Source organism: Camelina sativa, chromosome 10, assembly GCF_000633955.1.
Source record: "Camelina sativa cultivar DH55 chromosome 10, Cs, whole genome shotgun sequence".
NCBI classification, from domain to species: domain Eukaryota; kingdom Viridiplantae; phylum Streptophyta; class Magnoliopsida; order Brassicales; family Brassicaceae; genus Camelina; species Camelina sativa.
In genome coordinates, this window is record NC_025694.1 from 5,873,981 (window position 1) to 5,889,546 (window position 15,566).

At 39.3% G+C, this 15,566-nt stretch overlaps 5 protein-coding genes across 5 annotated transcripts; 2 read left to right on the forward strand and 3 right to left on the reverse strand.

Moving 5' to 3' along the window:
- Positions 2,829 to 4,517, forward strand: LOC104720088. Its single transcript, XM_019230667.1, has 5 exons — positions 2,829 to 2,855; positions 3,201 to 3,472; positions 3,847 to 3,931; positions 4,089 to 4,200; positions 4,286 to 4,517. Exons 1-5 carry the CDS (start codon positions 2,829 to 2,831, stop codon positions 4,387 to 4,389), a joined length of 600 nt encoding a protein of 199 aa, XP_019086212.1. The 3' UTR covers positions 4,390 to 4,517.
- On the reverse strand, positions 4,594 to 6,345 carry LOC104717343 (magnesium transporter MRS2-6, mitochondrial-like). Its single transcript, XM_010434897.1, has 4 exons — positions 5,922 to 6,345; positions 5,423 to 5,832; positions 5,080 to 5,334; positions 4,594 to 5,008 (listed from the first exon to the last, which is right to left on the reverse strand). The coding sequence occupies exons 1-4, from the start codon at positions 6,190 to 6,192 to the stop codon at positions 4,730 to 4,732; spliced, it is 1,215 nt and encodes a 404-aa protein (XP_010433199.1). The 5' UTR covers positions 6,193 to 6,345; the 3' UTR covers positions 4,594 to 4,729.
- On the reverse strand, positions 7,068 to 10,164 carry LOC104717344 (long-chain-alcohol oxidase FAO4B). Its single transcript, XM_010434898.1, has 4 exons — positions 9,810 to 10,164; positions 9,159 to 9,434; positions 7,646 to 9,069; positions 7,068 to 7,542 (listed from the first exon to the last, which is right to left on the reverse strand). Exons 1-4 carry the CDS (start codon positions 10,014 to 10,016, stop codon positions 7,203 to 7,205), a joined length of 2,247 nt encoding a protein of 748 aa, XP_010433200.1. The 5' UTR covers positions 10,017 to 10,164; the 3' UTR covers positions 7,068 to 7,202.
- On the forward strand, positions 12,474 to 13,908 carry LOC104717347 (piriformospora indica-insensitive protein 2-like). Its single transcript, XM_010434901.2, has one exon. It carries the CDS (start codon positions 12,522 to 12,524, stop codon positions 13,896 to 13,898), a length of 1,377 nt encoding a protein of 458 aa, XP_010433203.1. The 5' UTR covers positions 12,474 to 12,521; the 3' UTR covers positions 13,899 to 13,908.
- LOC104717345 (CRIB domain-containing protein RIC7-like) lies at positions 14,052 to 15,519 on the reverse strand. Its single transcript, XM_010434899.1, has 3 exons — positions 14,932 to 15,519; positions 14,611 to 14,723; positions 14,052 to 14,517 (listed from the first exon to the last, which is right to left on the reverse strand). The coding sequence occupies exons 1-3, from the start codon at positions 14,990 to 14,992 to the stop codon at positions 14,092 to 14,094; spliced, it is 600 nt and encodes a 199-aa protein (XP_010433201.1). The 5' UTR covers positions 14,993 to 15,519; the 3' UTR covers positions 14,052 to 14,091.

The window sequence follows — 15,566 nt, forward strand, 5'->3', positions numbered from 1 at the left end:
ACTTGACATCAAGACCCTTTGGAACACTTCTACCCCGAGATCTTGACTTACTTTGAGACCTTGGTCGAGATTCTATAACGGATGATCCAGATAGAATAACGCCGTTAGCTAAAGGAACCTGAGGTAGAGCTTTAACTGCCTCTACCATTTCCAAAGAGACCTTATTCTCGACTGTGGCCAGGGAGATCTCTGTATCTTTAAGAGCTACACCCTTTGCAACAAAAAAACTTAGAGGTATTCCCAGGAGACTGCTTCTTCATCAATGGTTTAGGACAACGATTAAGAAGATGACCAAACCTTTCACAATTACAACACTTAGGGGGTAGCCTTGGATACTCCACATTAACCCTACTAGTGTTGCCAAGAGAATCACGAACCACAATAACTGACGGTGGGGATGAGTCTAGAGATATCTCAACTTTTACTTTAGTATCACCAAAATGATACGGAGCCAAGAGTGTCATTCATGTAGTGAATAACTTGTATAATAACACAAACACACACACACGGATCTAATTGTTGTTGGACACGTGACAGGCCAAATCCGGAATACGTTTGGAGGATCATCCGTATATCGTGAAAGGTCGCAAGGATGCACTTTTCTTTGCGCCACCAATAGAAGGGGAAGGAGGGTCTTTCTTTGCAGTAGACTTGCCAGGTGCTTGTTGGGATGATGTAGAAGTTTCTGCTAATGAGAATACAGTCAGATTCAAAGCTGAGATCAAGAACGTTTGTGAGAATGATGAGAGCGCTCGAACCTACCTCGGAAGCATGAAAAGTCCTTATGGTTCCTCTGATCAACCTTTGAATACCACCCACACCATCGGTTGGGATGTAAGATTTGGTGTTCTCATGATTGTGGTTATCCCTCCTCCTGGCAACACCAACACCACCACCACCAACAACAACGACGCCTAAGGAAGAAGCCCTGTTTGATAATCCCATCTAGCTCCCTCTCTTCTGCTCTACGTACTATATTTTCATTTTGGGACAATAATTAGTTGCATTCACTAGTTTTATCTGTTTTAAGTTGAGACAATAATGGTGTGTGAGAGAGAGTGAGACTCGTTATGGATTTTTAATTTGTGTTTGCTATGGAATCAAGAGATTCATATGTCATTTCTTTTCACAATCTTAAGTACTCTTTTCTAATTTTCTTTTGTTTATCCCGACCCTAAGCTGGTTAGTTCCATCGAATAACCTGAATGTTTTGATGATTGATCAGAACCCCTAAAGCTGATATTGACAATTCTCTTAACTACATGGAACACTAAGCTCCTCTGTTTCTTCATTTGCTGAATGCCCCCAATATTTAGCTCCCTAGGTTTTGCATTTTGCCTGTTTATGAACACAAAGACCAATCCTGCTGCTTGGTTTTGCATCTCTCACCAATGTACCAGAAGAGATGGATCTTATATCCACATTGATCTCCATCATCCTGACTTAATTGATTGATTGACCCCGTACATACTAATTAAAGAAACACCCACTATATTCTTGGGAACTCAGTAAATGCATACCCGTGCAAGAGATACATGAAGCCTCTTAAGAGGTGGGTGTATCAGCAGCTAAAATGTATTGAGTTACTTCTCCTAGTGTCCCACTGGCCAATAATCATACACTTTGTATGTACCAAAGGCTATACTTTGATGAGTCTTGCTTTCAAGGATTTCAAGTAAAACACCTTCTAAGAGGCTTCATGTATCTCTTGCACGCTTATGATCTTACCATTTACTGAGTTGCCAGATTCTCTCTTAGGGCTAAAGAAGCTGCTCTATAGCTTCTTGTTTATACGTGAGAAGAACTGGTGCTCTTCTTTTACTCTTGAAGTTGTTCTGTGGCATCTCATATCTCTGCTGTTGTGTTTCTTTCTTACCACTTACCATTGTGGTATTCATTACATGATCATCTCTTATTTTGTTGTTGCAGACACCAATGATTGTTTTTAGTGACCACGTGTAAGTCTTTGATTTGTGAATTCCGTATGATCAATAATTTAACCATGTCATCTGTTCTAACTTCTAACTATATAAATTTATTTCTTCTGTGTTCCTGTACCATCTGCAAACCGCACACTGATGCAGTGCAGGCCCTGATGCCAAACGTATTATCTCGATAAGAAACAAACAAAAAAAAAAAAGAGAGAAGCATATCAAAAACAACCATAACAACACTTTTCCTCTTTAATAAATAAACGTCTTAGAACATATGTTATTTCATTATGTTTCTCTAAAAAAATTAAGAGAAACATATCAAAAACAACCACATGTAACAACTTTCTTTTTTCTATCTTTAACAAAGTAAAAAAAAATAGTTGAGGTAGAAAAGAAGAAGTTCTTTTAGTTCATAGGTTTCGAATGCAGTCCACAAGTTTGTGTCCTCGAGACTATCATGGTATTAAAACCTTACAAAATAAAAAATAATAATTCGAGTCACTAAAAGATTAGATAGTATTAGATCGAAACGAAACATTTTAGACAATTGACGTACCTCGAATTAATCCATCATCATTATTAGTATTGGGTGGTGGTGATTCACAATCACGCTCCCTATCTTGTTCACAAAGGTAACCTATGAGACGACAAAGCAACATGATGCAGGTTACCGCGAGTAACACAATCATTCCGAAAACAATCTTCTGCATATCTTCTTCTTCAGTTTGTTCCCGTCAAAAAAATTATTAGGTTTTTCAAATCGTGTCTGCTTCTCCTTTCTTGCAGTGCAGACAAATTAAGTATATATGGACACTTAGTCTATGTGTTAATTACTGTTATCCAGAAGTTTAACATTTTAAGGTCATAAAAGAAACATTTTTGTGTCTTACAATTATGGAAAGTTTACTTCTTTTATCAAAGGTATATATTCTAATATGCGATCAAGTCTATAATGTAAAGATATATATGGATGATGTGATATTGTGATCACATACATAAAGACAAAAATGCCAAAAATATACCAAATCCTTTAATTATTGCCCCCAAAAAAAAAGAATATAATTATTAAAGTTACGGTTTTAATTTCGGTTTGCTTAACCGTTCTTGATTTAAATCTGTTATATTTCCCGATACTTGGTTTAGTTCATATAAAGTTAAAAACGGCGTCGTTTGTGTCGTCTCCCTTATTAGACGATTTTTAAAAAATCCAATTTTTATCAAAACACTCTCTTCGTTTGAATTTGGGGGAAAACAGAGAAATAAGAGTTTCCTCACTGTGGCTTGCTCCGCGCCAAGAGCTTTTATGCATCTCACTGGCTTGAATTAGATCTCCTCCGATGTGAATCGCATTCCAGTATCGGTTCGGAGTACTTCGATACATATCCAATCAAAAACGTGGTTGGAGACGATGGGACTGAAATCGATTGGGAAGGTGAGATTGATGATAGCTGGGTCAAAGAGATCAATTGTTTGGAGTGGGAAAGCTTTGCATTTCATCCTAGCCCACTCGTTGTTCTCGTCTTCGAACGATACAAAAGGTAAATAAAAGCTTTGTTTTTTCATTCACGAATTTTCACAAACACTTGGTGTTCATAGGGGGAACGGTTTGAAAACTATGAAAGTTTTGTATTTTTAGTTTATAACATGTTCCAGACTGTTGTTACACGTTGATATAGCCATTTTGGATTTTTTATGGAGACATAACATACTTTGAAGTCTCAACTATATATAGCTGAAACTTTTGGTTTTCAGTTCAGTGTGACCATAATGTACTACCATTTGGAATACGTTGATATAGCCATTTTTGAGTTAGATTCCTTGTTTCTTGAGACCAAAACATACTTTGAAGTCTCAGAGTGACCATAATGTACTACCATTTGGAATAATCATTTGAATTGGTGGATGCTTATAGGGCTAGTGATAACTGGAAGACACTGAAGGAGCTTGAGAAAGCGATTAAAGTTTATTGGGATGCCAAAGATCGTTTACCACCACGGGTATGTTTGAAGAAGCCTTCTCTCGTTTGCTGTTTATTTTTAATACTTGTGCATATTACTCTCTGTGTCCAATGTTTTTTGGTTTCGTTTATTTGATTACATGTTGTTTGAGGTAGCTGCTCTCTGTTAACAAGAATCACCATGTTTGATTGAACAGGCGGTTAAGATTGACCTGAACATTGAGACAGATTTGACTTATGCTCTTAAAGCTAAGGAATGCCCACAGGTTCTCTTCTTACGTGGAAACAGGATTTTGTACAGAGAGAAAGGTGAGTTGATATGTTGATAATGCTGTTTTCATTTTTGTGACATGTATGAGCAATGGATTATCATAACGTATTGAACTTGATGCAGACTTTCGCACGGCGGATGAATTGGTCCAGATGATTGCACATTTCTACTACAAAGCAAAGAGACCTTCGTGGGTCGACAAGGCTAAGGTAACCCCGTTCTGTTAGTTTGCAACGGGAACAGAGAGTACTAGGTTTACTCAAAGGGTCAGTCTAGGAAAGGAGATACAAGAAACTTCAAACATATAGATTGTAACATTTTTGTATGTTCTAATGCAATATAAAGTTTGTCAATCTTTCTGTTCGTAGTTTTTACCTAAAACGTTGATCCGTAAGCTCTAGTGCATATATCAAAACAGGGAAGTTGTTTAAGAGTAATCTATTAATTCAATAATCCATAACATAAAGATAAAGTACCATTAAAACCATAAGAAAAAGCATATTAAAACCAGAAGAAAACAAAAATAACACGAAAGAGGATTAGAAAATGGACGTTGTGTATAGAGTCTTAACAGTCGAGCAGCTTCTTCCACTTGGTGTAACCAATGATGGCCATGAAAAGCACAATGCAAAGCGCAGCAACACCCCACACGAAGTAACCAAAGACGTTAGGTGTGTCATACAATGGAATCGGTATGTTCATACCGAACACGTTGACCACCAATGTCCCTACAGTTATTGCAAAATTGGCTATATTCACTATCAGCAATAGGTTGATCAGTCCGTTTCGGTTACTATTCTGAAGTATTTTCACGTAGTCTTCCGTGTCGTCAATGTGCTCCTTCACCTGCAATCTTGTTTTGTTAAGAGACATCCAAAATAACCAAGACCGTTCATAGAGTTACATTTACTACTTACCATTAGAACTTTGTTCCGCATTCCCTCCACTTGTATGAAGTATGCCTCCAGCAACATCTCCACATCATCAGCGTCATCTTCGTCAGTTACCATGCCAGAACTTTTGTTTGATGTGAGGCGTTGAAGATTTGATGGGGCGACAATGCTATTTGATGCTGCCTCTGCTTGCTGCAGGTTCTGGATCTGCTTCCTTGTTAGGCATAAGTCTGCCATGTCATCCTTGTCATCTAAGTATTGTTCGATTTCATCTCTCACCTAGACAATGTACAACAGCTTTATGTTTCCGTCCATCACACTCACACAACATTAGAGTATCATGGGAAAGAGGTAGTAACCATATTACCTTTTGTACACGGGCTAGCAAGTGGGTGAGATTACTTTTTAAACTTCGTAGGGATTGAAGATCCTCGATGCTAACCTTCTTGGTTAGTTGATCAAGAATAGACCAAGCTCGTGTCTCAAGAGCTATCACATTGCTGTCGATAAATGAGCAGACGACCTCGAGTGCAATCTCTGAGACCTGAACTTCAAAAGGAAGCTCACTCTTTAAGCCCCCTTCATCTTCTCGATCATCAAGAGAAGATTGTACGGTTGCAGAAGCTTGCTCTGGACCGTTCCTCTGAGGAAAGTGTTGCTTGAGTCGGTTACTGAGTGTAAGAACTTCAGGACGGAGAGGATCCAGCAACAGAACTTCATCTGCGGTAACTATTCCCTTTATGACCTCTAGATTGAGGATTATAGCTTTCTCTCTCGCTGCAGACCAAAACATGGATTTTCATATTGTCTGTTTTGACAAGTAGTCAGCAAAAGAAAACAAAACAAACAAGCCTCAGAACGTGTACCGAGAATTTTAGTCGAGTGAGAGAAAGCAGTTCTTAAATCCTTAGGCGACACGGAAGCACGTTTGATGATGGTGATCTTGTCACATCCCACCACTTGAGAGGCTCCAGTCCGATCAAACCTCATCCACAGGTAAGCTTCTCCCCTTTTCTTCTTCGATTTCCCCGTCCCTCCCACGCTTGATTCAATAGGCGAAGGAGGCGGTAGAGATAAAAGCGGTTTAGGCATCTTCACCGCCGCACCCTTCTTCCGGTGGCGGTTGCTCGACCCCATCGACTTCTCCGCCGCAGTTCAGAGATCTGGCCGTAGAGCTCTGCCACTTCTTCTCGGCTTTCTCCTTTTCCGATGAACCGGAACCGGAGTAGGGTTTGTATACTGTGTGCCGTTTCGGTTTCGGCCATGCGTGTGTTGCACATCTAGGGTTACGAGTGTTAAATTGATGTTACCCTTTATATAGAGTTTTTTTATGATGAGATGACCTAAAAAGTTATAGACTTAAAAATTAAATTTTAAAAAGATTTTTCTGAGATTTTCTTAAGAATTTGTCAAAGAGTTTTGCATATGGTCATAGCTTTAATTAAAAGATAATTACAAACTCTTGTAGAATTATTCTTCAAGATCTCGCGTAATTTGTTGTACTCTTGTTGAGTTTATATTCTCCAAACAAAAAACATCACCATATATAAAAATATAATTGTTATTAAGGATAATCTATTCATTCAAAAAAGAACCAATGTAGCATTAAGAAAAAAGCATATTACATCAAAGGCAAAAAAAAAAAATTAACACCACGACGGATAACGCTCGCAATTCTCTTTAAGATATTTGCGAATCTTTCCACACCAGCACGCCATAAGGGCCGTCAGGACGACGAAGAGGACGACGAAGCTGGCTAAGACATAGGCACCAACACTACTCATATTGTTTCTTCACAACTCTCAAACGATTTTTTCCTCTGTTTATGTGTTTTCTTCTTTGATTAGACTATAGGGATCGGATTATATTTATAGACAGGCGTTTGTATGTTAATAAGGAAATTCATAAATGTATATAGTCACGTAATCTTCCGTAAATATTAACTTTACATTTATTCGACAAAATTTTACATTCTTTTGGTTTTCCATATTTTGTTGTCATTAATAAGGAAATTAAAGTGAAAAGTATAGTTTAATATGATAGAATTTCAAACAAGGGTTTTTATTTTTTGCTTATTGTCGGAAACAAATACAAAATCCACAACAAGTAACACAAATACAAAATCAGTTCTTCCTTTCTATTATTCTCTATACTTTTCTTTGCTTTGCAAGCGAGTTAACTATCCTTGTGGCGATGCAGTAAGCAGTAGACTGAATGGTGATCATTGGGTTCACCCCAACAGCTGAGGGCAATACACTTCCATCACAAACAAACAGTCCCTCTGCTTCCCAGCTCTCACCGTTCTCATCTAACGCACCTTCCTCCTCGGTTGCTCCCATCCTGCAACTACTCATCTGGTGGGCTGAGAAGTATGACGTCCAATACTCCCCTTTTGTGCTTACTCCACCAACCACATCAACTTCGTCTAAAAACTCTTCAATGGATTCTCTAGTAGTTCCCTCACACTTCATCCTCTGTCCATCACTCCTGTAGAATCCAATGTGGACATTATTATATCACTTAAAAGAGTATAAGTTTCAAGTTTGTAGTTACTAGTTTAACTCTGTTTCAGGTTGAGTATAGCATATACCTATATGTTCCGACTTCAACTGCACCTGCTGCAATCAAAACACGCAAAGCTTGTCGAAGCCCTGCCCTCAGATTCTCCCTATCTTTCTTGGTCGTCCTGTACGTAACCTCGTTTTCTTTCATAACCTCACCTGAGCCGATGTCCCGAACCAGAGCAAACAAATGAGCTGTTCTTCCGTACTTCATCATCCGCTCTTTAAGGTCTGCTCCTGAAACCCACGGGCTCAACCCCGCATATGAAGCTGGTCCTATCAGTGGATTCTCCAGTATTGCTTTGCACCCTGATTCAGCATCATTCATATAATGAAGGGACGTGATGATCCCTCCCTCGTACATTTTCCCAGAGAACTCAGAATCTTTCTCCGGGAAGTATCCCCATGTCATCAAAACCGGGTGCAGCCTTAGGTTCCTCCCAATGTTCTGGTTCTTTAGCCCACTTGATAGCATCAAAGGTGGTGTCAACAACGAACCAGCAGATGAAACTGTTACTCGAGCTTCGATTATAAACTTCTTACCAATCTTTCCTCCAACAGAGCTCGCAATCACTCCCACACATCGTTTCTGTCTCTCCTTGCTACTACTAGTATTGTCTACTAATATAAATCTCTCCGCTTTGATCCCTGTCAGGATCACTGCACCATTCTCTACAGCATCAACCAGCCAAGTTCGGTCTGTCCCATTCTTGTGTCCTGCTCTACATCCGTACCCGCACAAGCCACAGTAATGATCCTCTGATGAGTTCCTTGGAACTGACTCTACCTGCAACCCGAGTCTCTCGCACCCTTTCCGAAGAACCTGATTCTGAAACCCGTCTTTGACACACTTCTCCGTGACACCAATCCTTGTCGTAACTTGATCCATTGCAGTCTTGTACTCTTGGCTACCAAAGAACTTGATCTTACTCCCTTCCGACCATTCCTGCAAGACATGATCCGGAGTCCTTATCGATGCGGACCAATTAATCGCTGTACCTCCTCCAACCGCTGAACCAGCCAAGACCATAAACTTCCCATCAACAGTCGTCAAAAACCCGCCTTTCTCGTATAGCTCAAGCATAGAAGGACCTTCAAGACCCGAGTAATCCTGAGCTGTAAAGTAGTTTCCTTTCTCTAGAACCAAGACTTTTAATCCGGCTTTAGCAAGGTTTGCAGCTGCAACACCTCCTCCACTTCCCGAACCTACTACAACAACATCACATCTGATCCTGTGCACATTCTCATCATCGTCTCTAGCGGCATGTACACCTTTTTCAATTAGAGATTGTGTGATGGTAATGTCACTCTCATGCAACGTCTCAATGATCCCTGACTCGAGAGGTCGTCGCTTCTCATCTGCTTCACTCTTCTTGTTGCTAATTGAAGAATCTTTAGGGTCTAAGCAAAACCCTATGGCTTCCAATGCAGGATTCTTCATATTCTCATCCGTCTATGAACAAAGAAAGTAACAAACTTATTACTATTACTCAGTTGCTCACATAAACTTGGAATATTTTTGTGTGTTTTTTGTTTGCGTACGTGTGAGAAGAAGTAGAAGAGGGTGTAGAATTTAGCAAGGAAGAAAGTGATACGAAAGGGAAGAAGGTATCCACTCTGTCTCGACCATTTCCTCAAGATCTCTTCTCTTCTATCTAATGGAAGCTCAGAGAATTTAAGGACAAAAGGCCAACTCTTGTCAAAACAGAGAGAGCCACAAAGCAATAAAGTTCCAAATCTGAATGACAAAACCATCAGTATAATTCTCAAAACCTTGACTGCTTCTGATCGTCCGTTTTTCACTATCATCTCAGCCACCTAGAAAAAAAAAAAAAATACATCAACATGACCAACCCAAGTATTCTATTAGTCAGAGCCAAGATCTTGATTCACTAGAAACAGGGGATAGAGAGAGAGAGAGAGAGAGAGAGAGAGAGAGAGAGAGAGAGAGAGAGAGAGAGAGAGAGAGAGAGAGAGAGAGAGAGAGAGAGAGAGAGAGAGAGAGAGAGAGAGAGAGAGAGAGAGAGAGAGAGAGAGAGAGAGAGAGAGAGAGAGAGAGAGAGAGAGAGAGAGAGAGAGAGAGAGAGAGAGAGAGAGAGAGAGAGAGAGAGAGAGAGAGAGAGAGAGAGAGAGAGAGAGAGAGAGAGAGAGAGAGAGAGAGAGAGAGAGAGAGAGAGAGAGAGAGAAGAGAACCTCGTCAGTGAATGGTGGTTGAGTAGAGGAGACGACGTTGAAGGAATCGAAAGATTGTTTCGGGGACGGAGGGAGGAGAGTTTGACAGATGACGGCGAGAGATTGAATCTGAGACGGTGAGAAGCCATGGTTGTAGCCTTCTTCTTCTTCTCTCTTCTTGGATCTCAACAGAGCATGTCCTCTGTTTCTTCTTCCATCTTCTTCCATGTTATTGTCTATACTGTTGGGGGAATTTTTGAGTTTAATGATTGGATTAGGATTTTACGGAGAAATTTGTGAGAGGAGAGCTTATTGAAGAAGAATCAGACAAGTCTTATCAGAAGTCTTCCTTAGTTTATGTCCTTGATGGGTTCCACTTCCTTTTATGATGATGGAAACGAGTTTTTATGATATACGTTTTGTAGTAGGTAGGTTAGACTTAGATCTTTGTCTTCGAGTAAGAATGTGACACCTTTTTCTTAAGTTTTTTTCACGACCTCTCTCGAATCGTCGAATGTGCTTTGTTTCTTTTTCTGTGCGTTTAGTTTTAGCCTTATTTTTCTTTTGTCACAACAATATTAAAAGGCTTATTTTTCTTTTGTCACAACAATATTAAAAGGCTTATTTTCGAAGGAAATTTCAATTATTCTTATTCAACAAAAAAAAAAATGGTTTAAGAAAGTAAACCCGAGAAAACTCTCGTGGATGGATGGCTATAAATGTTTTGGTACGCCCGAGAAAACTCTCTACCATTATTCCCAAAGAAAGTCTTGTGACAGTGTTTATTAGTAATAAACACCGCATCGCGACAAGCTTTCCTAGTTTCCAAAAGTTTTTGTTTTTTGTGTATATATTGCTTAAACTTTATAATCAGGTCCATCGAGCTACTTTGTTATGTGTCGTTTTACATCAATTTTTGTGTGTAAATCATATTTTTGGTATCACCCACAATAAATAATGAATCTGAAACACTTAGTAACCGTTAAGTTATCCTAAGCAGTAAAAATAAAAATAAGAGTACAGTATAATGCATTTATTTATTTTGACTTTATCAGTTTTTTATGAGATCATGCTACATGTCCAAATTACCCCACTAGACTTTAATGAACACTATCAAAAACTAAACCACTTAGAAAAATAATTAGCCGTCCACCGGTCAAACGTGGGGTAAGCAAGGATGACCACGCAAAGCACGATCGCCACAATCCAAAGAGGGTGACCAGCGAGCAACAACGTCGCTCCAAGTAGAACAAAATCGTACTTATGGTCAACAGTCGCTCCAATTTCATCAGATCGTTACGTTTATTGACATAGTCTACAAAAGAAATAGGGTATTTAGAGGGGACGAGGTTTATTCTCATAATGGGCCTTCGTGATATATATTGACCCATATTGGTTTTTCCAATCCACTAGTTGCAACCGACATTTTTTTATTTTTATATACATGATGTAGTATTTTGAGAACGTTGCATAAAATATCGGAAATATAAGAGAAATCATTAAACTGGTTTCAATACTTATAGGAAAACAACGAGGACCAAGAACAACTGCAAAAGGAGGCATTGTACATTTTTGTCGTACAAAAGAATTTAAACAGTGACAGCTATTAAAAAAAACTTTAGATAAGTAAGTAAAAAAAAAAATGAAAGAAGGTAATAAATGAAGGAAGGGGTCTGAAACACTGGGCAGTGTGGGGACAAATGGAGGGCAGGAACCGGAAATAGAAAAGGCATGCGTGAGACCCCAGACTGTGCCGTTTCCGGTAAGAGAGAGTGAGACATGTGTCAACACCATATTGGAAGACTCCTTAAACCCGTCGCTTTCGTACGAACATAAACACTGTTCCCTTCGGCGGCTACGGCGCGTATTTGTCGTCTCTCTCTCTCCGCCGTTTGCCCCCCCCCTCTCCTCTCTTCTGTCTCTGTTACTTGTATCCAGCTTTTTGTTTTTTTTTCTTTTGTCTTTTCTTTTCTTCCTTATATTATCCATTGTGTAAATGTATGTATGCAAGTGATTTATTGTGCAGCTTCTTCCCAATACAATATTCCTTCATTTTAAAAAAAAAAGAAGTTTTGAATTTTGTAAAGAAAAAAAAAAGTGGAAATGGTAATTATATAGTTTTATACTACTAAAATAAAAGGCATTATTGAAGTTTGACGATCAAGTTAAGAAAAAGAGAGAGATTATATAAAAGGGTGGTTTTGGTCAATATGCCACAAAAATCGAAATGGTGTCTTCTTCTCTCCCTTGCCAATTTCGTCCCGGTTTGGTATGGTCCCAACATGCTTTTTTTTTTCTTACCCACGGAACGTGAACCTTTTGTACCGTTTCCTCTTTGTTACTATCTTACCCCTCCCATTTTAATTTTTTAACCACGAATTTTTTTTTTCTTTTTAATAGAAAATATCAAAATACTACTGAAACAAGTAGGAATGTGAATTGTGAAATACAAAAGTACATAAATTGGTAAAAACGTTGTTGTTTTTCATGTAGCAAAAAAAAAACAAAAAAAAATGTGGTTTCTTACTATAGAGGAAGCAAACAAAAAAAGGTTCATTAAATATCATTTGGTTTCTTGCAACTAGGGATATTTATGTAATTATACCGAAAGAGACACTACGAGGCATGAACCCATAAAAAGGTACGTATCGCTCGTTAGCAACAAACCCAAAAACCAAACAAAATCACACACAAAAAAAAAGCTTGCAGCTTTTTTGCTTTCTCTGTGCTCTCATGGCGTCTTCACGTACTAATCTCTCTCTTCTTCTCCTCTTCCTCTTTCTCTTTACCGCTACAGCCATCACCAGCCAGCAAAACGAAGACGACGACGACGACAGCTCTTCACCTCAACTCGCTCTCGACCCATCGGAGCAAGAAGCGGTCTACCGAGTTCTTGACTCAGTCAACTCAGCCATCTCATGGCGAACCATCTTCCCCGACGACCTCTGTGCTTCACCACCAGACGGCGTCGTTTGCGATTACCTCTACGCTTCTCAACACGGCGTCGCGACCTCTGTCCACGTCACCGAGCTCCACTTGGGCTACGTCTCTGACTACACGCAAAACCCTCCTTGCTCTTCCAACTCCACACTCGATCCTCTCCTCTTCACTTCTTTCAAACACCTTCGTAAGCTCTTCGTCTACAAATGCTTCACCGGAGCTCGCGTCTCGTTGCCGGATTCGATCCCGGAGGGTTTCGGCTCTGTTCTCGAAGAGTTAGTGTTCATCGAAAACCCATCTCTCGTCGGCGAGATCGGAGCCATGATCGGTAATTTCACCAAGCTGAGAAGACTGGTTCTCACCGGAAACGGGTTTTACGGCTCAATCCCGGGTCGGATCGGCGATTTGGTCAGTCTAGAGGAGGTTACACTCTCCAGAAACAGCTTGAGCGGTGGGTTTCCGACGAACGCGACGTCACGTCTTAAGAATCTAAAAGTTCTAGACTTTAGCCATAATTTTCTCAACGGAGACGCCCCTGATTCCATCGGAGACTTGACGGAGCTTCTCAAGCTAGATCTCAGCTTCAACGAGTTCACCGGAGAGATCCCATCCGGCGTCGGGAAACTAAAAAAGCTCGTCTTTTTAGACCTGAGTTATAACCGTTTTGGGAACTTCGGCGTTCCTCTGTTTCTAGCGGAGATGCCGAGATTGAGAGAGATTCATCTGAGTGGGAACAAGCTCGGTGGGGTTATACCGGAGATTTGGAAAAATCTGAAAGGTTTATCTGGAATCGGGTTCTCGAGGATGGGTCTTCAAGGAAACATCCCAGCTTCAATGGCGTCGAGTCTTAAAAATCTCTGCTTTATAGCTCTCGACAACAACAACCTCGACGGAGAGATCCCTGAGGAGTTCGGACGTTTGGAGTTTGTCGGAGAAATCAACCTTGAGAACAACAATCTCGTCGGAAAAGCTCCGTTCGCCGATGGTTTCAGAGACAGAGTCGGGAGAAAACTCAAATTGAGCGGGAACCCAAGTCCACACTACGGCAAAAGCTCCGATCCTCCTGTCCCTGAACCAGCTCTCTCTTCATCGGCAGCAACAAGGGTTTTACCGTTGTTGTTTTGCTTCCCGGTGGCTTTATTGGCTCTTTACATTTCAATGAAACAGTAAAAAAAACACAGAGAGGAAGAAGAACAAAGAACAGATTAGGGAAAAAAAGTTTTAATTTTTGGTTTGTAATTATTAGTTTTCTGGTAATGAATTTACTTTGGAATTATCATCAACATTTCTTTACTATTACAAAACTTACAAAGTCTCTGTTTTTTTTTTTTTTGGTTTTTAATCAAAACCCATTTCTGTCATCTTAGAATTGAGGCATAGATCTAACGGAACCAGTATCAGACATATAATCCGACATTTTATCAGTTTCTGATCTTCGAGATGATCTCGATGACCCTCCTCCATTACCACCTTCTTTTGGTTTCTTCCTCTTTGACTTCTTTGGAATCTCCGGTAGTCCAGCACTGTGTTGTGACCAAGAAGTATCTTCGTCTTTAGTTCTCCTAGACGATGATGATGATGTGCCTTTGTTTGAAGTCCGACGTTTGGTCTTGTCTGATCTCTCTTTCGTAGGAGAACCTTTCTCTGACGATGACTTTCTCGTGGATTTTGGTAGTTTTGGTAAATCTCTGGACCGACCACCGTATTCTGATTGACATTTCACTGAGGAATCGTCTTCTCCTAATCCTTGACTTGATTCCATTCCCGGTGAACTCTTGAAATCGTTCATCTTCCAAAGATTTTTTTTATAACAACTAACGTTACAAATTTTAAAGATATGTTTTGTAATGAAAGATAGGGGGTACGTAGAATAGAGTAGTACCCAGCTAGGTGCAGTGGCATTATCCGATGGTCCATCCCAACCAATGTGGGCAACATGCTTTACGTCAGTTGGATTTCCAATTTGCATCTCTTGTTCCTTTTCACCTTCTATTGCTTAATTTCAGAAAATTTAACATTAATCAAAACCTTTTTTCATCTTCTCATTCATTTACAAAGAATGCAATTACATTAGTTCCATCAAAATGTAGTAATTTATTGAATGTCAAACATCCTATGCTTAATTGTGTTTGTCTAATAGTTTCACAAATTCAAGAAATTATTGAAACAAAAAGGAATGAGAGAAGAATATAATAAAACTCACCAAATACTTGAGATATATATCGGAGCCCTTTCAAGAGGCTTTTCATCTTGGTACTTGACATTAACTGTGAGTTGCATAGGATCTCTTCTCTTTGTGGGAAACAAATCTCTATCCTATGTTAGTTTTTTCTTTAATTTTTTACAAAACGAATGAGGAAGAGCGGTAACGCAATGTTCATGCAATAATAATATCCAAAATCCCTAGCTTATTATTAAACGAGTAAAAAAAAAACTACAAAAATGATCTTTATATATTTACAAAGATTTGTGTGACCATAAAACTCTTAACAATTGAAGGGATGGTGAAAAATGGAAAAGAGAATCGAATGGTTAGCTCAAGAATCCATAGTATTCTTTAGAAAATAACAAATGATCATCTTGAAAGTTTCATGATCATGCATCTTTTTGAAGGAATTCTTGTATCCGAATTTTTGTTTGATGAACATGAAATAAAAAGAAGAATATATAGAAAAAGAATCCAAACGAGAAGAAACTATTGCGACTTCATCTAAAAAGATCTACAAATTTCCTGATAGCACCTAAAAGGGTTCACCAAGATAAAGATTTGAAAACAAGGGAAATGTTTCTATGAAAGATGTGTGAATAGAGCAAAATGGCTATTGAGAAATGAGGGGG

Coding starts and splice junctions, on each gene's coding strand:
- LOC104717343 (XM_010434897.1), bottom strand. CDS start 6,192: ATGGGGTCGAGCAACCGCCACCGGAAGAAGGGTGCGGCGGTGAAGATG. Junction 5,833..5,921: donor TCACTCGACTAAAATTCTCG/GTACACGTTCTG, acceptor TTTGGTCTGCAG/CGAGAGAGAAAGCTATAATC. Junction 5,009..5,079: donor TGCGGAACAAAGTTCTAATG/GTAAGTAGTAAA, acceptor ACAAGATTGCAG/GTGAAGGAGCACATTGACGA.
- LOC104717347 (XM_010434901.2), top strand. CDS start 12,522: ATGGCGTCTTCACGTACTAATCTCTCTCTTCTTCTCCTCTTCCTCTTT.
- LOC104717344 (XM_010434898.1), bottom strand. CDS start 10,016: ATGGAAGAAGATGGAAGAAGAAACAGAGGACATGCTCTGTTGAGATCC. Junction 9,435..9,809: donor AACCACCATTCACTGACGAG/GTTCTCTTCTCT, acceptor TTTTTTTTCTAG/GTGGCTGAGATGATAGTGAA. Junction 7,543..7,645: donor GTTGAAGTCGGAACATATAG/GTATATGCTATA, acceptor TGGATTCTACAG/GAGTGATGGACAGAGGATGA.
- LOC104720088 (XM_019230667.1), top strand. CDS start 2,829: ATGGAAAGTTTACTTCTTTTATCAAAG. Junction 2,856..3,200: donor GTTTACTTCTTTTATCAAAG/GTATATATTCTA, acceptor GAGAAATAAGAG/TTTCCTCACTGTGGCTTGCT. Junction 3,473..3,846: donor GTCTTCGAACGATACAAAAG/GTAAATAAAAGC, acceptor GGATGCTTATAG/GGCTAGTGATAACTGGAAGA.
- LOC104717345 (XM_010434899.1), bottom strand. CDS start 14,992: ATGTCAAGTACCAAGATGAAAAGCCTCTTGAAAGGGCTCCGATATATA. Junction 14,724..14,931: donor ATATATATCTCAAGTATTTG/GTGAGTTTTATT, acceptor TCTGAAATTAAG/CAATAGAAGGTGAAAAGGAA. Junction 14,518..14,610: donor ATGCCACTGCACCTAGCTGG/GTACTACTCTAT, acceptor AATCTTTGGAAG/ATGAACGATTTCAAGAGTTC.